Source organism: Benincasa hispida, chromosome 3 (genome assembly GCF_027475165.1).
Source record: "Benincasa hispida cultivar pf3 chromosome 3, pf3_genome.v1.1, whole genome shotgun sequence".
Lineage (NCBI taxonomy): Eukaryota > Viridiplantae > Streptophyta > Magnoliopsida > Cucurbitales > Cucurbitaceae > Benincasa > Benincasa hispida.
Genome location: NC_143480.1, coordinates 69957246 through 69979940, shown reverse-complemented (window position 1 = coordinate 69979940; position 22695 = coordinate 69957246). Strand labels below are relative to the sequence as shown.

The window sequence follows — 22695 nt, the reverse complement described above, 5'->3', positions numbered from 1 at the left end:
AGGGATTTGCATTCCTTGAAGCGGAAGTAAATGAATGCGTTTGTCTCTAAATTCATTTTATAGAACACAAAATTTAGAGGGACAAAAATATGGATAAACGAAATGAACGAAGCATGCTTTTCTACAGTGAAAATAGAGAGGAAAAAGGGAAATTTAATACTGACCCTTAAAGAACTATCTTCTAGCTTCCTCTCCCATTCACAGCACGAACTCAAACTTCTCCTCATAAACTCAGCATGTCCACAAACACAACAGTGACGAAGGAGACACCACCACAAGTTCTTCCTTGTTATTCTCAAGGTGAGAATCAATAGAGAAGAGTGGGCTTCTATGTTTTAGTTTTGGTAAGAAAGTTTTTCTTTGAGATCTGGTTGAGAGAAATCACAGAGAGAATGAGAGCAGGATGAAGATGTTGAAGAACATATGTCTCTCTCTTGTGTTTTCATGTATATGAGAGGTTAAGAGCAGCATTCCGTTAATTTATAGTTTGAGAAAGAATCCTCCACTAATAGAGTGAGATTTATCTAGATTCGAAAGCGAGGTTTATTAAATGGAATCCCAAATTGACTTCACAAACTTACTGAATCATTGCTTCTAGATGATTAACTACCTAACGATTACAAATTAGAGCTAATCAAAAGCAATCAATCATACCAACATGACTAATTTTTCTAATTATCCCATGCAAGATAGGTTGAAGAATGAATTCAAGATGAAAACTCTAAAATTCAGAATAATCTCAATAAAAATACAGCTCAAGTCTTAAGAATGAAAAAGAAATGGAAATAAACTACAAAGTCAAGCTAAGTAGTTACCTCTTAGCAATAATCAAGCTCCAAGATGATAAAAGTGGTAAGAAATTAATTTTTAAAGTAGATAGGAGAAGAAAACAAGTGAAGAAATGGAAAAACGACGTGATAACCTAACATTTCGAACTAAAACACGTTATAAAACAGATACTGAAGTGTCGCAATGTTACACAAGATAGCGCGCACACCTTCGTCAAAGTTCGTAACGTTGCAACGCTACCTTGTCTTCACGAGAATGTAAGGCTACTGCCTTTGAGCGTTGCGTAACACTTCTTTGAGCATTGAAGCACTCCGATTAGGGGCATAGTGGTTATTTCTGGTATTTTTTTCCTTTTTGTGCAATTTATCTCCAATCTTGGCTATTTTATGGTCTTTTCGCACTGAACGCCTTATTCAACCTCTTGTGCACTAAAGACCTATAAAAACATCAATTAAACTCATTAAATAGCCTATTGATCCCAAAATAAGGAGGGGAGATAGCACATTTTTTGTGTTATCACACACCTACAGTGCCGATGCATGACCCTTATGCCTGAACATTTGAGAACCGCACCATCACCTAACATGCATCTGGTAGTGCCTTTAGCCATAGAGCACTTAACCACCATCTTCCCCATGGAGGTAGCCCTCTTTCTTCCGCATCCTAATCGGTTTGCCGCATACACCATCTGACGCTCCCCCTATTACACACCACCCCCATCAATTGATCCACTAAGGTCCAATAGCTCTGCGTTGGAACCTATTGAGAAACCTGAAGAAATGCATCTTCATCTTAGTGAGCTGGATCAAAGAGACGAGCAAGAAGTCTTTGGACCTATTTTAGCCAACCTTGACCAGAGATAATTTTTGGAGCTGGATCAGCTCATGCGTCAAGAAGTTGATGTCACGTTGGTTGGAAGTGAGCCAGAAAGAGAGAGGATTGAAAGTGCATCAATCCCAACAGATCAAGAAATGGACGATGCACACTATGCCCTTATATTGGAAGTGAAAATGACACCTAAAGAAAATGAAGAAAGGTTGCAGGAATTTGGCCATGTAGCAATTGACCTTGACACATCCCTCCAACGACTTTCAAATGGAAATGAAGTTGTAACTGGACTTGTGGTTGCAACGCAAAAAGGTAGCTTATTCGATTCAAGCAAATTGGAACGTAGGCTAGAAGAGTATAAGCCTGCAAAACATGGATAGAAAAAGGGAGTTCTCTGAAGAGAGTTGAAGAAGAAAGCAAGAGCATTGGCCTGAGTGGCCAGGAGATATAAAAAGAAGGAGAAGAAAGAAAAAAGGGTGGCACTTGCATCACCTAAGCAAACAAGGGGGAGGAAGCATCAGTTGAATGACATCCTCGTAGAGAAGGGATTTTTCCCATAATGCAGTCCTCTGTCAGAGTACATCAAATATACCATCGACACATTGGGTTGGCACCAACTATGTGTCAGCCCATAAAAAATCTGGCCCCATCTCATCCGCACGTTCTACACAACGAATTCGATGAAGTAAGGAATACGGTGTTGGTGGAAGATTGTGTTGTTCGCTTCTCCCCAAGAATCATCTCAAACCACAAAAAATATCTTCACGGTGTTGGTGGAAGATTGTGTTGTTTGCTTCTCCCCAAGAATCATCAATGAAGTGCTCGAAACACAAGATAGCCCTGATCTTAAGGGTAATTGCATCATAGAGCAGCAAACTTTGAGCCAATTAGAAGATGCGGTATGAGTAGTGGCTAAGTCGGGGAGCTCATGGCAAATTTGAAGAACGGGCATCATGACCATGGCACCCAGAAACCTTCTCTTTGATGCCAAATTGTGGCTATACATGATAAGAACTGAATCATGCCCCACAACGCATGATGAAATTGAATCGTGGGAGAGAGTCTTGGCCAACTATTGTATAATGCAACACATACCCCTTGACATGGAAAAACTCGTAGTTTATTAGATCAAGAGTGTCAAGGGGAAACCACGCGGGAAGCTGTACTTTCCGTGGCTCATCTGCGTGTTATACGAATGTGCTGGCATCCCTTTGAGGGATGACTTTGAGGAAGTTGACGGGTTCATGGACATAAATCTCATAAGGCGTTTGTTAAGAGGGTCATCCAATCAGCTAAGCTTGCCTCCCAAACCAAAAACTTCAAGACCTCAACCTTTACAGCACAAGAAAAAGAAAACACGTGTTGAAACTTCTGAAGATGAACCAAGCAATAAAGCTTCACTTAATGAACATGAATCAGAAGCTGAGCTTGCATTAGACTATGAGGACACCAGCCTTGTCGACTTTAATCTACCTCTTCCCTCTTTAAGCCTCTTAGCCTTCACATCTTTTGTTAATGAACCAAATGGTCCAAGTCAACATGATGAAATGCATAGTGACCAGATTGGTGAAACGACGAGCCTCGACGGTCTTCTTTTCACTCTCTCTTACCTCTTGCCTTTTGACCTTTCAATGGTCATCTATAAGCCAACTGGATTGGGAACAAGCAATGCTCATACCACTAATAGTTCATTTGAGGAGATGCATGAACCACAACCTCTCTAGTCCAATGCATATACACCTCCTACCTCACAAGTGAACATGGATGAGCTCAAACAATTCATCCAAGCACAACTCTGAACCTTGGCGGCATAATGGAAGCTCTTTACCTGCAACAGGAAACTCTGGAATGCCAAAATGTTTTTTTGAGGGATTACTTGCGTTAGCAAATATAAAGGAGCCAAGACCAGTTTGATTTCACGATGTAGTATACTAATTAAGTCTTGATGGGAATGTTTGCCCTACCTCCACTACTACAGCACCTGCGCGATCCCCATAGATTCATGGATGAATACCCATCCCCTGAACAAAGGGACGACGCATTGGCCTCGTAAACAAATTTGAGGGTGTTGATCCTCTGATTATATTTTTTTGTTTCAACTTCTTGTATGCATTTATCCATTTTGAATTTCATGTATATATCTTTGCTATGAATGAAATTTACATCATTTTGATCCTTGCATTTGTCTTCAATACTCCTCTTATTTTTCCTTTGTCATTACTCTTGTGTCTTGCGTCGTGCTTTGAAATCTCAATGATGACACTAACATTTGATAACTCATGTGTTTAGGATAGGTGTAGAAGTCTAAATCTAAAATCCTCGCTAAATGAAACATATTCTTGATTTCCCATGCATGGCCTCACCTAAAAAACCGATAGTTGCACTCTCCATACTACAGATATATTTACTTTTCCATTACATATAATCAATCAATAATGCAATAACCCTGCACAAATTACTCATAAGTACTGTTGGGACAGAATTTCCATTTTGCCTCTGTAGTTACATCTAGCTTCTTAAGTACCATTGAACCCTCTAATGAACAATAAGTCATGGTCTAACTATGATCAAACCTCTCTCGGACCAAGAGAGAGTGTGGCGCCACATTATTTAAGCCCCAAAATCAGTCCTTAAGGGAGCAATTTATCTACTTACCAAGACATTAGGGAATGAGTTAATTTCGTATTGTGTAGTTGTGTTCCCAGGACCCTAATCAGAAGAATCCCAAAAATGGTAGGCTTATTGAGTCAGCGATCTAACCACTCTCACCCATAAAAATCAAAGGATTGACGACCCAAAATGTGATGTTCTTCAATTCTATGTTTTCTTTGAATCTTGATGTAGTTGGATTTGCATTTGTCTGTTGGACAGACAATCCTATCATAATTGCATGTCTCCACTAGTTAATTTCAATCTCGCACATTTCCTTGTGTTCGTCTATGCTTGAATTTATCCTGGTAGAAAAAGATTAGATGTGAATGCTTAGATTTATAGGCTGGTCTTGAATCTTGGTAATGCATGTTTAATCCAGATTTGAAGAATATGTTGGTTAATTGAATATGGCTTTTCCTGACATTTAATCGATGCGATTGAATCCTCATTCTTAATGCATATGATTTTAATTTTATATGATCGCTAAGAACTCAGTAGAATTAAAAGCATACAGTTTAATTAGGGTATGATCTTTCCGACCTTAATTAATAATTAGGACGCTTGATTGATTTTGATTTAATTGATTGTTGGACTGTGTAGAGATTAGTTAAGTCGAATTGATTTAGTAGTCATGAATGCATAAAATAGAATGTTTGTTTAATTCTTGATTTTCATGATAGAAATTGCATAGGATTATCTTTCTTCCTCTAGAAATTAGATAGGCCCTTATCCTAGATTACATTTACCCTTTTATTTCAATTTCAGGCATTTATCTCTTCCATAGTAAAACCCCCAATTTATCGCTCTAGTTAGGAAATTTGCTTAACGAAACAAATTACACATCTCTGTGGATCAACTTGGACTTACCACAATTGCTACGTCTTTGTAGTAATAGGAGTAGTTCGGTATATACAAATTTTTTTTTTTGATCTATAGGCTTTTGGGAGCGACACCAAAAGTTCTATTATCAGTCACCTATGGTCATCATGGTGAAATGTAAGTCTCTATTATGAATAGTGTTATATAATGAGACTAGTCATTTCGTGATCCGGTCTTATACAAACTCCTCTGTATAGAATATCTCGCTCACATATCTCTACATGATTGATTAGGATTAAATCATTTGTAGCACTTTACAACAATTGTAACATCTACAAAGCGGGTTATATTCGTAGTGTCACCAGGATAAGATATCCAGTCGTATCCATCTACTTCAGACCATTTCGGTTATCACTTAAACACGATCCACCTGTATATCTCTACATACATGTTTAAGCTATAGAAGATAACCTTGGATGTTAGTTTATTGGTTTGTGGGTTAATGATACTAAATGTCAAATTAAACATCTTATATTTTATTAAATAAAAAAAATATTTGTACATTACAATTACAAACTATTGGACCCACGAGATTCAAAGCATTAACCCCGACAAGAACATGTTCTTGAACAGATGCTCCCTTTTTCATACGGGCATTAAAGATGTATTTAAGAGCGTCATGTCAGAGTTGGGTGGACGGTTGTCCAAACATCTCCTTCAAAAGCAACATTGGACTAAAAATTGTCATCCTAAACCATTATTTAAATTAATATAATCCTTATATTAATTGAATTAATAAAAATAATTAATAAATTAATTATTACAAATTGACAATTTAATAAAATAAAAAAAATAACAAAACTGTTCAATCCACGCTCGAAGCCATGAACTTGAAGTGCTTGATGTGTGCATATCACGTTCGAAGCGTAATGACACTTTGGACTAGCATCGTTACACTAGCTTTTCTTTTGCCGCAGAACAACCTTATGCTTGTCGTAGCATTGCTATGCTCTACATCAGTGTGACAACGTTGTTATCAAGCATAGTGATGCTGGGGATTCTTCCTTACAACGTAATGATAGCATAATCATGTTGTGCATTACGCTCGAAGGTAGAATGCTTTATCTGCTTCAATTCATCATCTGTCTTGCTCCATTCTCACCATAAATTTCTCTAATGAGAAAACCACCGAACAATCAAGATGCAGTGTACAAATCCCATTAAAACTCTGAATTGATGTTCAAAAACTAAAATCAGAGATACAACCTGACTCTAATACCGATTGAAAGGATTTGAATCCCCAAAAAGTAAGCAAATGATTGCGTTTGTCTCTAAATTGATTTTACTAAAGACAAAATTCAATGGGACGGAAACATGGATAAACGAAATGAAGAAAGCATGCTTTTCTATGGTGAAAAGAGAAAGGAAAAAGGGAACATAATACTAACCCTTGAAGAACCATCTTCTCACTTCTCCTTCTGTTCATAACACGAAGTTGAATTTCACCTCAAGAACTCAGAAAGTCCACGAACACGGTAGTGACAAAGGGGACATCACCACAAGTTCTTTCTCGTTATTCTCAAGGTGAGAATCAATAGAGAGGATTTGGCTTCAGTGTTTTAATTTTATTAAGGGATAAGTTCTTCTTTGAGATATGGGTTGAGAGTAATCACAGAGCGATTGAGAGCAGGATGAAGATGATGAAGAATGTATGTAACGACCCTAGTTTCCTACTACATTCTAGGACACTACTTCATGCATGCATAGGCTTAATCGTACAATTTCTTTTAAATCATCAAATTAAAGAGCCAAGATTTTATTTAATAATGCTCAAACGAGCAAAGATGTGAAAACATAATTAAATAATAATAAATAAACTAAAGCAAAGTAAATAAAAACAAATGAATGAAATTAAATAGTCAAATAATAAAATTGATATATTTTGCATAAAAGTGTAAGATGCCTAACGCCTAAACTAGATTTCAAAACATGATACTATATGCGGAAGCAGCGAATCGTCCTAATGGCCAGGTCACGGATCTCCCTTGTCATGCACCAGTCTGTCATTACTCTTACCTGAAAAATAGGAAAAGAAAAGGGTGAGTATAAAAATATACTCAGTAAGCGGCCCACTACTGGGCCCACTCAGTGATCTATTAGTCTATCCATTGGACCAAAAATGCACAAGGGCATCATAAACATAGGCATAGGCATAAGGGACGAACCCAAAGACACGCTTTCATAAGTAGTGACACAAAGGTCACAACATAAATACAAGGGGTGATCCCAAAAAGGATACCGTACATAAACATAGGATGTGGGCCCGAAGGCTCACACATGCGATGTGCATGGCCCAATGGTACACTAACAGTCACTAAAATCTCATATGGACATAAGCTTACAAACATCCAGTACATAATCAAACATAAGCATGCAATCAAGGCCATGACTCAGCATCAAACTTTAACACCGGTACTCATATTTCAATCAACTGTTTCACAGTCTACTCATAACTCATACATCAGTACTCAGACAATAGGCCTTAACACATTATATTCATGCTTCAACATTAGCCCACTATCCCCAGTTTACCTATGCACCTTATCACAGTATCCTCTTAATCCTTACGTCCAACTTCATTACAGTATGAATACTTTTAATTCAACACATCAAATTCAACACGAAAACCTATAACAGATTTCATCACTTCAAATTCAGCACAATAAATTCAGCACAAAAACCCATAACAGATTTCATCACAGTTTCACATGTGGCATAAAAATTTCTCAGCAGGCCTAACAACATCCTAGGGCAACCAGCAGTAAACCACTTACCTCAGGATACCACACTGTCTAAAAAACGAGACCTTACTTTGCTCGAGAATTCCTTCACCACCGCATGTTCCTGAAACCAATCACAAATTAGGCCCAAGAACCCCAAAAGACAGTAAGCTGCCAAAAGAGAACCGAAACATACCCCGAATAGTAGAATCGGAAACAACTGACACTGTTCTGGTGTGCAAATGAATGAGGTGAGCGATCTAACGCGCGTTGGGCTTCGACTATTGAGGGAACACTGACGTGCAGTGGACGAACAGAGGTAGAAGGGGAGCTCAGCGCGGCTGGAACGACGGAGAGGCTTGCGACATCACGATCGACTGTTACGGACTCGATCGACGACGGTGGAATACAGACTTCAATGATGACGACGATGGCTGTTACGGACTTCGTCTACATCAGGTCGAGTGGTGGCATGGAGAAGAATCAGCGAATGACGAAGATCGACGGAGAAGCGCACTGTCGACGATGGAGATTGGTGAAAAGATTTGCACAAAGGCGAGCGGCAGCGTCTAGAAGGCTCGACGACGACTGAAGGAAAAATTAAAAAAAGAAGAGGGGGAGGGGGAGGGGGAGGGGGAGGGGGCAATTGGAGGAGGAAGAAGAAGAAGAAGAAAAAAAAAATTCTCTCTCTTTTTTTTTTTTTTCCTTTTTGTACGCAACCCAAGCCCCTCTTTAAAACTCTAATTCCTTCTTCCCAAAATAGGCAACAATTTCCTTTTTTTTTGTTTTTTATTTTAAACTTTGCGATGTTACACTCTTCCCCCTTTAGTAAACTTTCGTTCTTGAAAATTCTAATCCTGAAAGAGCTCTGGATGCAGTGCCCCATCTCGTCCTCTCGCTCCTAAGTCGCTTCCTCAAACTGATGATTCTGCTACAGAACCTTCACCATTGGCACCTCCTTGCTGCGCAAAACTTTCACCTCCCTGGCCACAATTTGCGCGAGCTTCTCCTCGTAACTCAAGTTTTCATTCAGCTGCAAGGGCTCAAAGTCCACCATATGAGACGGATCCATTAAATACTTCCTCAACATGGAGACATGAAATACATTATGGACCGCGGAGAGGGACGGTAGCAATGCCAAACAGTGAGCCACAAAGTCGACCCGTTCCAAAATCTCGAATCGCCCTACAAAATGCAGGCTTAGCTTACCCTTCTTCCCGAATCTCAAGACACCTTTCATCGGCACTACTTTTAGGAACACCTTGTCACCTGCTTCAAACTCTAGATCTTTTCGCCTAACATCTACGTAACTTTTCTGTCTACTTTGTGCTACTAGCATTCTGGCCCTGATTTTCTGCATGGCTTCATTCATCAACTCCATTAACTCAGTCTCTACCAGTTTCCTCTCCCCAATCTCACCCCAGCGAACAAGAGACCTGATAGCTCTGCCAAATGTAAGTGGGAGAGCTTCAAACCGCGACATCCCAATGGTATCCTGATAGCGGTTATTGTAAGCAAACTCTGCCAAATGTAAGTGGGAGTCCTAACCCCTTGAGAATTCCAACGAACAAGCGCGCAACATGTCTTCCAATGTCTGATTTAAATGTTCTGTTTTCCCATCAGTTTGGGGGTGAAACACTATACTGATGTTCAACTGCGACCCTAAAGCTGCCTGAAGGCTCTTCCAAAAACTGGAGGTGAAACGAGGGTCCCTACTGGACACAATTGACACTGGCACACCATACAACCTTACTATCTCCTTCATGTACAACTGAGCCCACTTACTCACCGCATACGTGGGCTTTCCTAGAATAAAATGTGCCACCTTGGTGAGTCTTTCTAACACAACCCAAATCATCGAGAAACCCTTCACTGTCCTGGGCAACCTCGTAATAAAATCCATAGCTACGCTCTCCCATTTCCACTCTGACACATCTAATGGTTGTAGCAAGCCTACTATCTTCTGCCTCGGGGCCTTCCCCTGCTGACAGACTAAACATCTACTGACATATTCAACTATCTACCTTTTCATATTGGGCCACCAGTAGTATCATTTCACATCTTAGTACATTTTGTTACTACCTGAGTGCATCGAGAATGGAGAGTTATGAGCTTCTGCCAAGAGTTCTCCTTTCAAGCTATCATCTGTTGGGACGTACAACCGTCCTTGATACAAAAGACCCTTGTCCATTGACACAGAAAATTCACTTGCCTGACCTGACCCTACCTGACGACACTTCTAAACCAGGTCGGGATCACCCTACTGTGCATCAATAATCTACTGCCTCAAGGTTGGTTGCACTGTCAACTGGGCTAGCTGTGAAGTGACTTCCCACACTGCCACCCCAATCTCTGCTCGTTCCAGATCTTTACACAACTGAACCTGCTTAGTGATCAAGGTGGCCGAATGAGCTACCTTTCGACTGAGGGCATCGGCTACCACATTCGCCTTACCTGTGTGGTAGAGGATCTCGCAGTCATAATCCTATACTAACTCGAGCCACCTGCGTTGCCTTATATTTAACTCTTTCTGGGTGAAGATGTATTTCAGACTCTTGTGGCCGGTGAACAATTGGATCTTTTCCCCATACAAGTAGTGTCTCCAGATCTTTAGGGCAAACACTACCACTGCCAATTCCAAGTCATGGGTAGGATAGTTCCACTCATAGTTCTTCAACTAGCGGGAAGCATAGGCGACCACCCTACCATGTTGCATAAGCACACAACCCAAACCCTTCTTAGAAGCATCACTGTAGATCATGAAGTTCCCAGAGCCGTCTGGTACGGTGAGAACTGGAGCTGAAACGAATCTCTGCTTGAGGTCCCAAAAACTGTCCTCACAAACTTTTCTCTAAACAAACGAAGCTCCTTTCCTAGTTAGCTGGGTCAACAGCGTGGCCATGCTGGAGAAATTCTCTATAAACCTACGATAGTATCCAGCCAAACCCAGGAAACTATGCACCTCACTGACCATCGTAGGACGGGGCCAATTGGTAACAGCTTCAATCTTAGCTGGATGCAATGAAACCCCGTCCTTCGACACAATGTGCCCAAGGAAGGACACCTTCCGTAGCCAGAACTCGCACTTAGAAAACTTTGCATATAGTTTGTTTTCCCTCAGTGTTCCTAGGACCTTCCTAAGATGTTCCTCCTGTTCCTAGGACCTTTCTAAGATGTTCCTCATGTTCCTTCAGTGTTCCTAGAACCTTCCTAACGTTAGTCCAAAGTATTAGTGGATATAACATAATGTAAAAACAAAATTATAAATATGACAAAATTTAGATAGTCTATCAGTGATAGACAATATTGTTGGTAGGAGTCTATCAGTGATAGACTATATTATATGTAAGAGTCTATCAACGATAAAAGTCTATTGCTAATAGTCTTGGCTATATTTGCAATTGTTTTTAAAATGATGTTATACACTTGGTTATTATCCCTAAAAATGCTAGCTATTTCAATTACCCTTAAATCTAACAAACCATTATTAAGAATTCCACTATTTCATTTTTCTATCTTTTTTTCTATCTCATTTCTCACTTGTCTCTTCCAAACCCTCTTACCTTCCATCATCACCGTTTTTCTTCACCGTTCATCAGCTCGTTGAGGTGCATATCTCACCGTGCAGGAACCTCGTCATCAGCTTATTCGTTAGCTCGTGGAGGTGCAGCTCGTGTAAGTCATGTAGAACTCCGTTAGCTCGCCCTTCACATTCAAATCTTCATTCATTCTCTATTCGCTCATGCAGATTTCCTTTTGCTCGTTGTTCACTAGTGTAGCTCCATTTTCTCGTGCAACTCTGTCAGGTACCGGTCAACTCGTCGTCTTGTGTAGGTACGTTCATTGTTCAACTCGTCGCTGGCATCAGACTTGCAGATTTGGTCGTCTATTTGCCCGATCTACTCATGGGTCTTCAGATCTGGCCATGTAGGTTCGCTTTCAGATCTATTTCAATCTTCGAGCTCTTGGTTAGATCCGTTCAAGCTTGTCGTTTGTTCTATGGTGAAATATTCTTTTGTTTTGTGCGGTTATGATTTTCAATAGTTCTTGATTTCTAAATGAATTTACAAATGGTACGATGGAATAACCATTTTTTCTTTCTAGGTTTAAAGAAATGATTCCTTCCGCAAGTAGTAATGCAGAGCCTATGTACGGTGACAAAATTAAAGGTAAGGCAATTGTTCGGGCTCGAATCGATGTCCTTAGTTTGACTCTCACCAAAACAAAAAAAATTATAAATCACTGAAACCTACATCTTATACTAACAAGTCGCATAAGCGGCAAGCACGGGGTCGATCCATGGGGAAGATTGTATAATCTTTTCTTAAGTTAAGTTCAACTATGAAAGCAATAAAAATAGGGTTTTGATAAAGCAAGAAACATATTTGAAAATTAAAGAATAAAAGATAATTGTAAACAAAAGTGGTTCAATTTTAATTCTAGTTCAAGTTAGACATTCAATGCAATCCCTATCATCGTTTTCTAAAAATTAGTCATGTAAACGAATTATGCACACAACTATTCTAAAGTGGTTCAAAAAGTGTAGAGGTCGATCTTTAGTGGAGTGACAGATAGTGAATGAAGCTTGATTAATTTAATTAAAGAGTTTAATTAATTAATCAAATATCATTGACGCTTCAATCTATAGGTCCATAAGGTTCTTTTGTTAACTCAAATAAGGTCAATTAATGAGAATCAAAATTAATTTTAGATTAATTTGAATTGATCAAATTAATTAAAAAGAACTAATTATATATGATACAATTATAAGAAATAAATATTAGAAATAAATATTCGAATGTGGCTCAAATATTAATTATATGAATGTAATTCATATAAAAACTATAGGTTAAAATTAAACATCACTTCCACCCATTAATCTATATATTTTATTGAAATGATTTTAGGAGTGTTTTTAAAATCAAAACCAAAAAATGAAAAAATTGAAAAAAAATAATAAAAAAAAAAACTTTCCATTTTTTTAAATATTTATATAGAAATTATAAAAACATTGATTAAGAAAACGTGAGAAAATAAACACAATGATGGAAAAAAAGAAAAACAAAAGACGAAATAAATACGGATCTCAAATTTCATAGTGGTTTAATTTAACCGATTTCAAAGAATCCGATGAATTCATAGTGGCAAAAACAAGTTTGTTCTACATTTCTATATGGGTCCCATCCCAAGCATTACCATTCCAAATTATTATTTAAAAAGGATGCATTTTGTCCACTATTTAGAAAGGTGTCTCAGTTTTATCATCATGTAATATTAAGTAATTTGCCAAATCTGAGAAGTCATAAATTTTGAGTAACAGAAAGGTGTCTCAGTTATGATCTCAAACCCTCAACAACAACAATGCATTCTCACAACATCCTTTTCTTCTTCTTCTTCTTCTTTACCATTTCATTTGCAGAACTTTGCAATCCAAATGACAAAAAGGCCCTCCTCAACATCAAAAAAGCCTTGAACAATCCCCACATTCTCACCTCATGGAAACCTGGAAAAGATTGTTGCACATGGTTTTATGTTGGATGTGATGCAAAGTCCCACCGGATCAACTCCCTCGATATCTCCCTCGATGACGATCTCTCCGCCCAAATCCCAACCTTCGTCGGCCACCTCCCATTCCTTACAACCCTCAGATTCTACAAGCTTCCAAAACTCATTGGCCCCATCCCACCTACCATTGCCAAACTCCATAACCTCGTACAACTTGACCTAAGTTCCAACGCTCTCTCTGGTTCAATCCCAACCTTTCTCGGCTCCCTCTCCAATCTCGAATATCTCGACCTCTCGTCCAATCGCCTCACCGGCTCCATTCCTAGCTCCCTCGCCAACCTCCACCGCCTCAACATTCTTCATTTGAACCGAAACAAATTGACCGGACTCGTCCCCGATTCCTTTGGAAATTTCAACGGAAATATCCCTCAACTCTACCTCTCCCACAACCAACTCTCTGGGAAAATTCCAGCTTCCTTGGGGAGAGTGAACTTCAATTTTATTGATTTGTCGTGGAACAAGCTCGAGGGCGATGGATCGGTGATATTCGGAGAGAAGAAGAAGACAGAAACTATCAACTTGTCGAGGAACTTGTTAGAGTTCAACATGTCGAAGGTTGTGTTCCCACAAACCTTGAATTATCTGGATCTTAACCATAATAAGATCTTTGGGGAAATACCGGTCGAGATTGTGAAGTTGCAACTGTTCTTCCTGAATGTGAGTTATAATGCGCTTTGTGGTCGGATTCCGGTCGGCGGGGAGTGGTTGCAGAATTTTGGTGCTTCCTCCTATTTTCATAATAAGTGCTTGTGTGGTAAGCCGCTTGATAGCTGCAAATGATGATGTTGAAATCACTTCATAGCTTCTCTATTACTGTTAGTGGTCTTTTTCTTTTCTTTGTGTTACTTGTTAATTATGTTGTGAATTTGTTCAACTGGGCCAAACTCCCAGATGTTCACAAGTCAGGACAAGGGCAAAGCATTAATCACCCATACTTGAACTCAGAGATTTTTAGTTAAACTTTTCTTGGATTAGGGTGGGAATGTAAGCCTAGTGACAATCTATCCTTGTTTAGTTATGTATTTTTAGAAGAGAAGTCAATTAAAATTAAATAAATTATTTTTAAATTTTAAATTAAAATTTAATCTTTCATCTAAAATTCTCATTCAAATGATTAATTTTGCATGAAGGATCTCTATTAAAGGAATATTCATCAAAACTAGTGCAAACGAAATAACATTACCTATCAAATTATCTATTTATCTAAAGATATAGTTGTTGAATGAGAAATTTTGACCAATCCCAAATCCATACGTGATTTCTCAAATTAATGATGAAATTATAGGCTATCGATTTCAAGACTAATTAAATGTCAACATGTGTTTCAAAGTTGAAATTGAAGACAAGAGCTAATAGACCCTGATGATGTTGCATGTTTTTGTCATGATCGTTTGATTGAATGAACTTATTTGTCCAATATTTGGGTTCAAATTCAATTAATCAAGTTAAAAATTAGGCTTAATTTGGAAAAAAAGGTTAACCAAGCCCAAAATCCAATCAGGGCAAGGGGGCCAAGTCCATAGACCAACTAAGCCCAAATCCACAAAAGTCTATATGAGAAATCTATAAATAGAAAAGTTCTCCTTCACTTGAAAGGATAAAAAATGTAAGGTTCCGGAGAACTAGAGAAAATTATCCAAACAATCAAAAGACTCCCTAAGTTCCCGAAGATCGAATCACACTTGAAAATACAAACAAACTTTCTTTCAAGATTTCAATTTCAAGAACATTCACACACTTCACTTCTTCAAATCAAGCATACGATGAAATAGAAAGTATCAAAATATCAATTACTAGAGATCAAACCACATTTTCATAAATGAACATTAGTACAACTTCAATTCCACGGAACACGTTTATCTAAAAACCTCATACAAACAATAGTCTGAATGTTCAACCATATAGTTTAAATATATGAAATTATCTAAGTTACTAAACAATAAAATTTGAAGTTTAAATATTATGTATAATAATAATAATAAAGAGAAGGAGGTTAAAATACCGGTTTGATTCTCATAAGCTTATTTAATTTTAGTCCGTGTACATCCAATTGTCCCATTTTATACTTTCAACAAATCTTAAATTTATTCTTTCAGAATTAATTTTTACCAAAATTAATTAAATAATATAACAATTTTCATGCGATAAAATATAATATGTGAATATGCTATCACGATTTATATCAAAAATGTCAATATATAACAAAAAAAAAAGTTTTTTTATAAAAGAACAATAAACGGGTCGTGGAGGATTAAATTTAAGATTTATTGTAAGTACATAAATTAAAAAACGGAAGAATTGAAAGTACAGAGACTAAAACTAAACAAACTTTAAAGTATATAGATCAAAATAATACACTTCCTAAATTAAAAAGAGCTTCTTCCCATTCCATCGTCATCCTCATTTCTCTCTTTGATAGAACCATAAAAGTGTTATTTTCCTTAGCTTAATTCAAGCTTGTTAGTGGATTTTATATATCTATTATGCTATTTTGTAGGCATTGAGCAACGAAGAGGTAGAACGAACCTCTGAAGCCGAAACGGGACAAAAATGAGTCAATGGAGCTCACATTTCATGGAGCATCACAACCCTAGAAGGGTTGAAACGCTCCGAATTTTGATGAAAACGAGCACTACGACGCTCGAGGCTGATGTTACGACAACTTAGGCCAACAATTGCAATGATACCTTGGAGCATAGTGGCATATTATGTGTAACACCCTTGGGACTAGGATTCGGAATCCGGATTCGACCCCTAATGACCCCAGCATTCTCCTACGTCCCCTGCGATCTAGCTATGTCAACTTCTCTTCCTCCGAAAGTTGTCCCCATAAACAAACATGGGTCCTTTCAGCATGCTTTTTCCTCACTCACATGCATCATAGGAAAATCCCCGGGAGGTCACCCAACATAGGATTGCTCCAAGCTAAGCACACTTAACTTTGGAGTTTTAATGATTGAGCCACCGAAAAGGAAGGTGCATCTTGTTGGTATAGGTAGTAACTTTCAATTCTTTTAAGCCTTTCTTAGCCATACTTTCATGTCCTCAAGATTCCTCTCATTTGGATGTGATATCGATTCATTCATGTACCCCTCCTGAACTCGGGTCGTTACATTATGTGTGGCTGAGGTAAGTGTTTCTAGCTTAGGGTTAGGTTGAATTTTATTTAATTTGGTTGTGAGAACTTGAACTTAATTATGGTATTGTGATTCTCATAATTCTTAATGTGTTTTACTATCCATGTTTGAATTTACTTTGCTAGGGAGATAATATGTCTATGTGTTACTCTCAATTATTGCAAATTAGAGCATACTTGTGAGTAATTTTTTAGATTATTTATGATGTTCCATTTACTACATTGCATGACTAATTATTCAAGACCATTCGTTAGTAATATAGGCCTTTCCATTTGCTAACAAAACTTGGCTAGATTACGTAGGTTTATTGTGATGTTTGAATGCTAGGTTTAAACATTAAGACTAATTAAGAAACTGATTAGTTCATTAGGGTGTTATTTTTTATCTGTTATTAGAATTAACGAGCCAAAAGTAGAATTGAGCATGCAATGATCTTTAGAGTTTCAGTGAACAACCAATCGAATGAATGAATTTTGAATATCATAAGCTAGATTTTTATCAAATCGAGATATCACTATTGAAGGAGTATGTGAATACATGCAGCGAAAATATCATGTCACAATTTTTTTTATTTTAAAAAACACCATTAATTCAGAGAACGAAGGAATTAAAAGACTTACCCTTCAAGATTAAAGTCTTATTGCTTCCTCTCCAATCTACTGCAAGATCTTCAACAAAAATGATCTCTTCTGCCGAACACACGAACACATAGTGTAACTCAACAACATGACACCACCACGAGGAATCCTCGTTCCTCGAGGATGAGAATTGCTGAGAGGTGTGGGCTTTAGTAAGATTAATTTTGGTAGGGAAAGGGAAAGTTTTTGTTGAGAGAGAAATTACACAAAGAGTTTTTTTCTTGAGAGATTGATTAAAAATTAGAGAATAAGAAGACAAAGAAAACAAATCTCTTTACCTCCTATCACCCACATTAAATGAGAGAGAGAAGGGGGCAGTTATCAAATAACTCTCTCCCTGATAACCGTATTAATTAAAATTTATTTTTAATTATATATAATAATAATAATAATAATAATAACTAATTTAATATATACATATCATATTTATATTAGTTTTAACCTATAGTTTTATATATGAATCTCATCCATATAATTAATATTTGAATCATGTTCAAATGCTTATTTTCTCTCAAATGAATCTTTATAATATAATGTATCATATGCATTATGTTAATTATATTTGATATATAAATTTTATATTATAATGTATCACATACATTATATTTATTATATTTTATATGATTAATTCCTTTCAAATAATTTGAATCATTCAAATTAATCCAAAATTAATTTGATTCTCATTAATTTCAATTGAGTTAACGAGGGAACGTTATGGACCTATAGATTGAAGCTCCAATGGTACTTGATTAATTAGTTAAACTCTTTAATTAAATTAATCAACTTCCATTAGCTGCCAGTCGCTCCATTAAAAGCCGATAGTTGCACTCTTCAAATTACATATATATTTCTATGTCCATTGGATATAACCAATGAACAGTATGTCGACTCTTCACAAATTGTTCATAAGTACAGTTGGGCCAAAATTATCGTTTTTCCCCTATAGTTACATTTAATTTCCTAAGTACCAGCAATCCTTATAATGAACAATTAGTTATAGTCTAACTATAACCAAACCCTTCTCAGGTCAGGAAAGGGTGTGGCACCACATTGTTCAAACCCCAAAATCAGCCCTTATGGCAGCAATTTCTCTACTCACCCTAACACTAGGCAAGAAGTGAGTTCGTTCTTATGTAGTTACGTTCTCAGCTCCCCAATAAAACGAATCCCCAAAATGATAGGCTTACTGAGTCAGTGAAATCAGTCACTCTCATCCATGCAGATCAAATGACCATCTTTATAGGGAGGAGTTCACAACTCACTCAGAATTCAGGTCAAGTCACCTACCATCCTGATGAAATGTAAGTCTCTTCTAGCAATGGTATTATATAAAGAGACTATTCAATTCGTTGTCAATCTTAAAAAAACACTTTATGTAGAATATCCCCACTCATATGTCTCCACATAAATTATCAGGATCAGATGCTTTGTAGCACTATACAACAATTGTAACAATTACAAAACAGACGGTATTCGCAGTGTCACCAGAATAAGGTACCCAATCTTATCCATATACTATAGACTGTTCAGGTTATCACTTATATATGATCCACCTGTATGTCTCCACATACATAATTAAGTTATAATGGATAACCATAGATCTTAGTTTCTTGGTTTTTGGGTTAATGCAACTAAATACCGAATAAAATACCTCTTATTTTATTAGATAAATAAATTCTTTGTAAAAATAAAATTATAAACTACAAGACCATGAGATTTAGGGTATCGACCCCAAAAACTTTTACATTACGTTTTTACTTTCATACTTTTAAATTCAATTGCCTAAACAACTCTCAAAATACCCCATGTTACCACTCGAATTCATTGATTATCTAAAGCATTTCAAGATTCACTGTGAAGACGACCTGGTCTTGCCATTTATACTGCATTGTAGTGTAAATAGCATAGATTAGAGATATAAATTTATTTGATCAGATAAGGTTTGTGGGCGATGACAAATTCTTGATTATAAAATCAAATCGGCACCATTGTTGGAGAATCTTAGCAATTGCTAGCCAATAGTTTAATTCGATTTTATGTGCGTGTGCTTTTTATCGTGTATGACCTGTTCTTCAAAAGGTCCTGGACTTCAATGTTTTTTAGATATTAACAGGGAGGAATATCGAATCAAACAAGAAACGAGAATAAGATAAAGAGATGATGAGCTTGGGATTGAACAATTTCATCAAAAGGATCTAACCGAAAAGAGGATGATATAGAAGACTTGCAGGTTGAAGCAAAGATTGGTGAAGTAAGAGAAAGGACTCTGCACGAATTGGCTAAGCTCGACATGACACAGCAGTGGATGTGCATAGTCTACCCTCCTACCATTGTGCCTTTTAAGCTAAAATCGAGCATGATGAATATGTTGTTTTAGTTCAATGGACGTATAGAGGAAGATCCTCACAAACACTTGAAAGACTTTTATGTTGTCTATAACCAGACGGAGTTATAGAGGAGCAGCTAAACCTTAGGGCATTCCCATTTTCTCTGAGGGAGGATGCCAAGAATTGGCTATATTACTAACCATCTAGATCAATCACTACATGGCACGAGCTTTAGAAGTTGTTCTTGGAGAAATACTTTCCTTCTTCGAAGTCAAACGAAATTAGAAAGGAAATTTAAGGCATAACTTAAGACATTGGGGAGATTATATGACTACTGGGAGAGATTTAAGCAGCTATGTGCATGCTTCCCTTATTATCAGATATTAGATCCGCTACTTATTAAGTACTTCTTTTCTGGACTACCCTTCAATGATCGGAGCTCAATAGATGCAGCAACTGTCGGTACCCTTGTTGATAAACCCCATATGGATCCCAAAGATGGCAGAGAACTCATAACAGTTCAACATACAAGAAAATGAACTCACCCCATTTGACTCACTTGAGGTAAAAAAATTACATTCTCAATTATCTGATCTTACTATTCTCATGAAACAGATGGCCTAAGCTGAATTGAAGACCTAGATCCCTGTGGAGAAAGTCCATTATGCTTGACAAAGGTAAAAGCGTGATTTGAACAGTCGCACCTACAACCCTGGATGGTGATACCATCTCAGCTTTCATTTGGGGAGTCATGGAAACCACCAGGCGAGAGCATGTAGCAGCCCTAGCTCACCATTGGAGGATGTGGTGAAGTCTTTGGCAGACACTATACTAACATTCTAGAAGGATGTGATGACCTTACAACAAGAAATGAAGAAACTTCTGAAGGAAAATGATTTTGTTCCATAAGGAAAGAAGGACGGGTATGTAACAGTTAGCCAACCAGATCACTCAGTTGGCCACCACTGTGAACAAGCTTGATATTCAAAGTGGTAAGCTCCTAGCTTAATCGGAACCTCATATAAGGAATGTAAGTGTCGTAATCATAGTAAGTCCCTTTGATCTCCCTACCCCTCTAAATCTATGAATTTTATTTTTGAGAAAGAATTTAATTAATTGTTTGGTTTTGATGAGAATGGGCATAGACCCTAAGCACCCAGGAACCTTGAGCCGGTTATTACCGACCCTTTAAATGAGTCTGATTCGAATGCTTACATTCTTGTTGTTCCTCTTTTAGGTAAACTCATCGATCCTAAAGGGAATGAAGAAAAGGGTAAACCCATTGAGACCCTTGGAACGGTGACTGTTAGCTCCTTTGAGTTGAGCTCGAAGTTGGGTCAAGAAGAAGGAAAATCCCTAGTAATCTCCCAGTCAACCACGACAATCATGTTTTGCCTACCTTGTAAAGTAGGTAAGAAGAAGATACAACATGCCTTGGTTGACTTAAAAGCAGCTTAAGTATCATGCCTGCATCTCTGTTTTATGAGCTTAGACTGCTAGATATTTGTAGCACTAATGTGGTGATTCAATTGGCCGGTCGTAGTTTAACTAAGCCATTGAAAGTTGTGCATGATGTATTTGTGAATGTTAATGGCTTAGTCTTTCGCACTAATTTTTACATCCTGAATTATGATCAAAATGCTAAACCCCTTGGAATTCTATTATATTAGGTCAACCTTTCCTAGGAATTGTTTTGCCTAAGATTGATGTGGGATAAGGGTCCCTATTTGTGGAGTTTGATGTGGTAGTTAAAAAATTCTTTTACTTGGATGAAAATGCTTCCATTAATTTGTTTGCTTCTATGAATTACTTTTTCCTCAGGATAATGGTGAGCAAGTCTTATTGAAATGGATGGAATGGAGGAGTTGATCAACTCCAATCCAGTATGATCAGGCAGAATGCGATCGAGTAACTAACCTTAAAAAATTGCGCTTCCTGAAGGCAGACAGACATCAAAATTTCATCGCTTTCCTTTATTTTCAGTTTTTAGGTTAGCTTCTTATTTTTTCTTTTTAGCTTATCTAGAAATTTTTGTTTGTAGAGCATCATTTGAGGTTGACTTCCAAAGCAAGCTCAACTCTTCTTTCAGCGTCCTCCAAATTCAGAAGAGTTTCTTTATTCCCCTTTAATTTGTCCCCCACTTATTGGTTTTGATTTGATACATTAGAGACAATGTACGCTCTGAATGTTGGGGATGGTTTGGGTATCGCTTGCTTCATGTTCATGTATAGCTTGGGGTCCTTGAGCTCTGTGCTCGAACAATGTTTATGTGCTTGAATTGCTTGCTTGCTCTTTTGTTGGTTCGTTATGAAGAGGAGTCTATGACGCATTCTCTCTGTGATTAGGTTTGTTTGGGATGATGTTTGAAGAGCATAATCATGATTTTTAGCCCGTTTTAAATTTGTTTTCTTATCTATCATGCATCTTTAGGTCTTTGGTCTAGCGAAATTAGGTCTTGTATGCTTACAAAGGTATTATATGGCTTAGATATTTTATTATCACATTGAAAGGCCCCAACTATGAAACCCGGAGCCCATTTTCCCTTTCATAGCAGAAAATAAAAGGGAATTAACTAAGAAAGAGTTAAATCCTAAGACAAGAGTAGGAAGACTTCTAAGTGATAAAAAGAATTTAAATACTTTAGAAATAAGCCATAACTAGGGAAGATTTGGCTAAGTATAACCATGCGGTGGAAATAATTAAGTGTTGGACTGTGCATTGATGTGGTGCTATGTGTTGGCCATAAAGTTTTGAGAGGTTACTTGGGCATGGAGAGAGCTTGAAGTAGGGCCAAGAATAACGCATGCGGCAGCCACTACTTTTGGAGGTTAGATTAACGCATGGGGTGCGACGGCTGCGTTGGATGCATTGGACACGATAGTATGTGTCCATGCGGCCGAAGGCATGCAGCTGAAGGAGATGTGTTGGTAGGTTGCGGTGGTGCGAGGGCATGCGGTGCAAAGGGCATGCAGTGATGCGAGGGCATGCGATGATGCGGTGTGAGGCATGCGCTAGTGGATGGCATGCGGCGATAGAGACATGCGACAATGGAGGTAGACGCAATGATCGCATTGGACGCGAGAGTATGCGGCCGATGGTTTGCGGCCGAAGGTATGTGTTGATGACATGCGCGTGCTATGCATTGATGTCATGCAACCAT

The 22695-nt window shown here is 37.7% G+C and overlaps 2 protein-coding genes and 1 long non-coding RNA gene across 3 annotated transcripts; 2 read left to right on the top strand and 1 right to left on the bottom strand.

Annotated features, from left to right (window-relative positions):
- Positions 1-8799: 8799 nt before the first annotated feature.
- LOC120073662 (uncharacterized) lies at positions 8800-10059 on the bottom strand. Its single transcript, XM_039026466.1, has 3 exons — positions 9951-10059; positions 9658-9849; positions 8800-9389 (listed from the first exon to the last, which is right to left on the bottom strand). Exons 1-3 carry the CDS (start codon positions 10057-10059, stop codon positions 8800-8802), a joined length of 891 nt encoding a protein of 296 aa, XP_038882394.1.
- A 3044-nt stretch (positions 10060-13103) lies between these two features.
- On the top strand, positions 13104-14513 carry LOC120072820 (polygalacturonase inhibitor-like). The gene has a single exon (XM_039025331.2). It carries the CDS (start codon positions 13230-13232, stop codon positions 14211-14213), a length of 984 nt encoding a protein of 327 aa, XP_038881259.1. The 5' UTR covers positions 13104-13229; the 3' UTR covers positions 14214-14513.
- A 4712-nt stretch (positions 14514-19225) lies between these two features.
- On the top strand, positions 19226-21812 carry LOC120074350 (uncharacterized). The gene is made up of 3 exons (XR_005480962.1): positions 19226-20527; positions 20773-20946; positions 21357-21812. It is a non-coding gene; the product is annotated as an uncharacterized LOC120074350 (long non-coding RNA).
- The last annotated feature ends 883 nt before the right edge of the window (positions 21813-22695 follow it).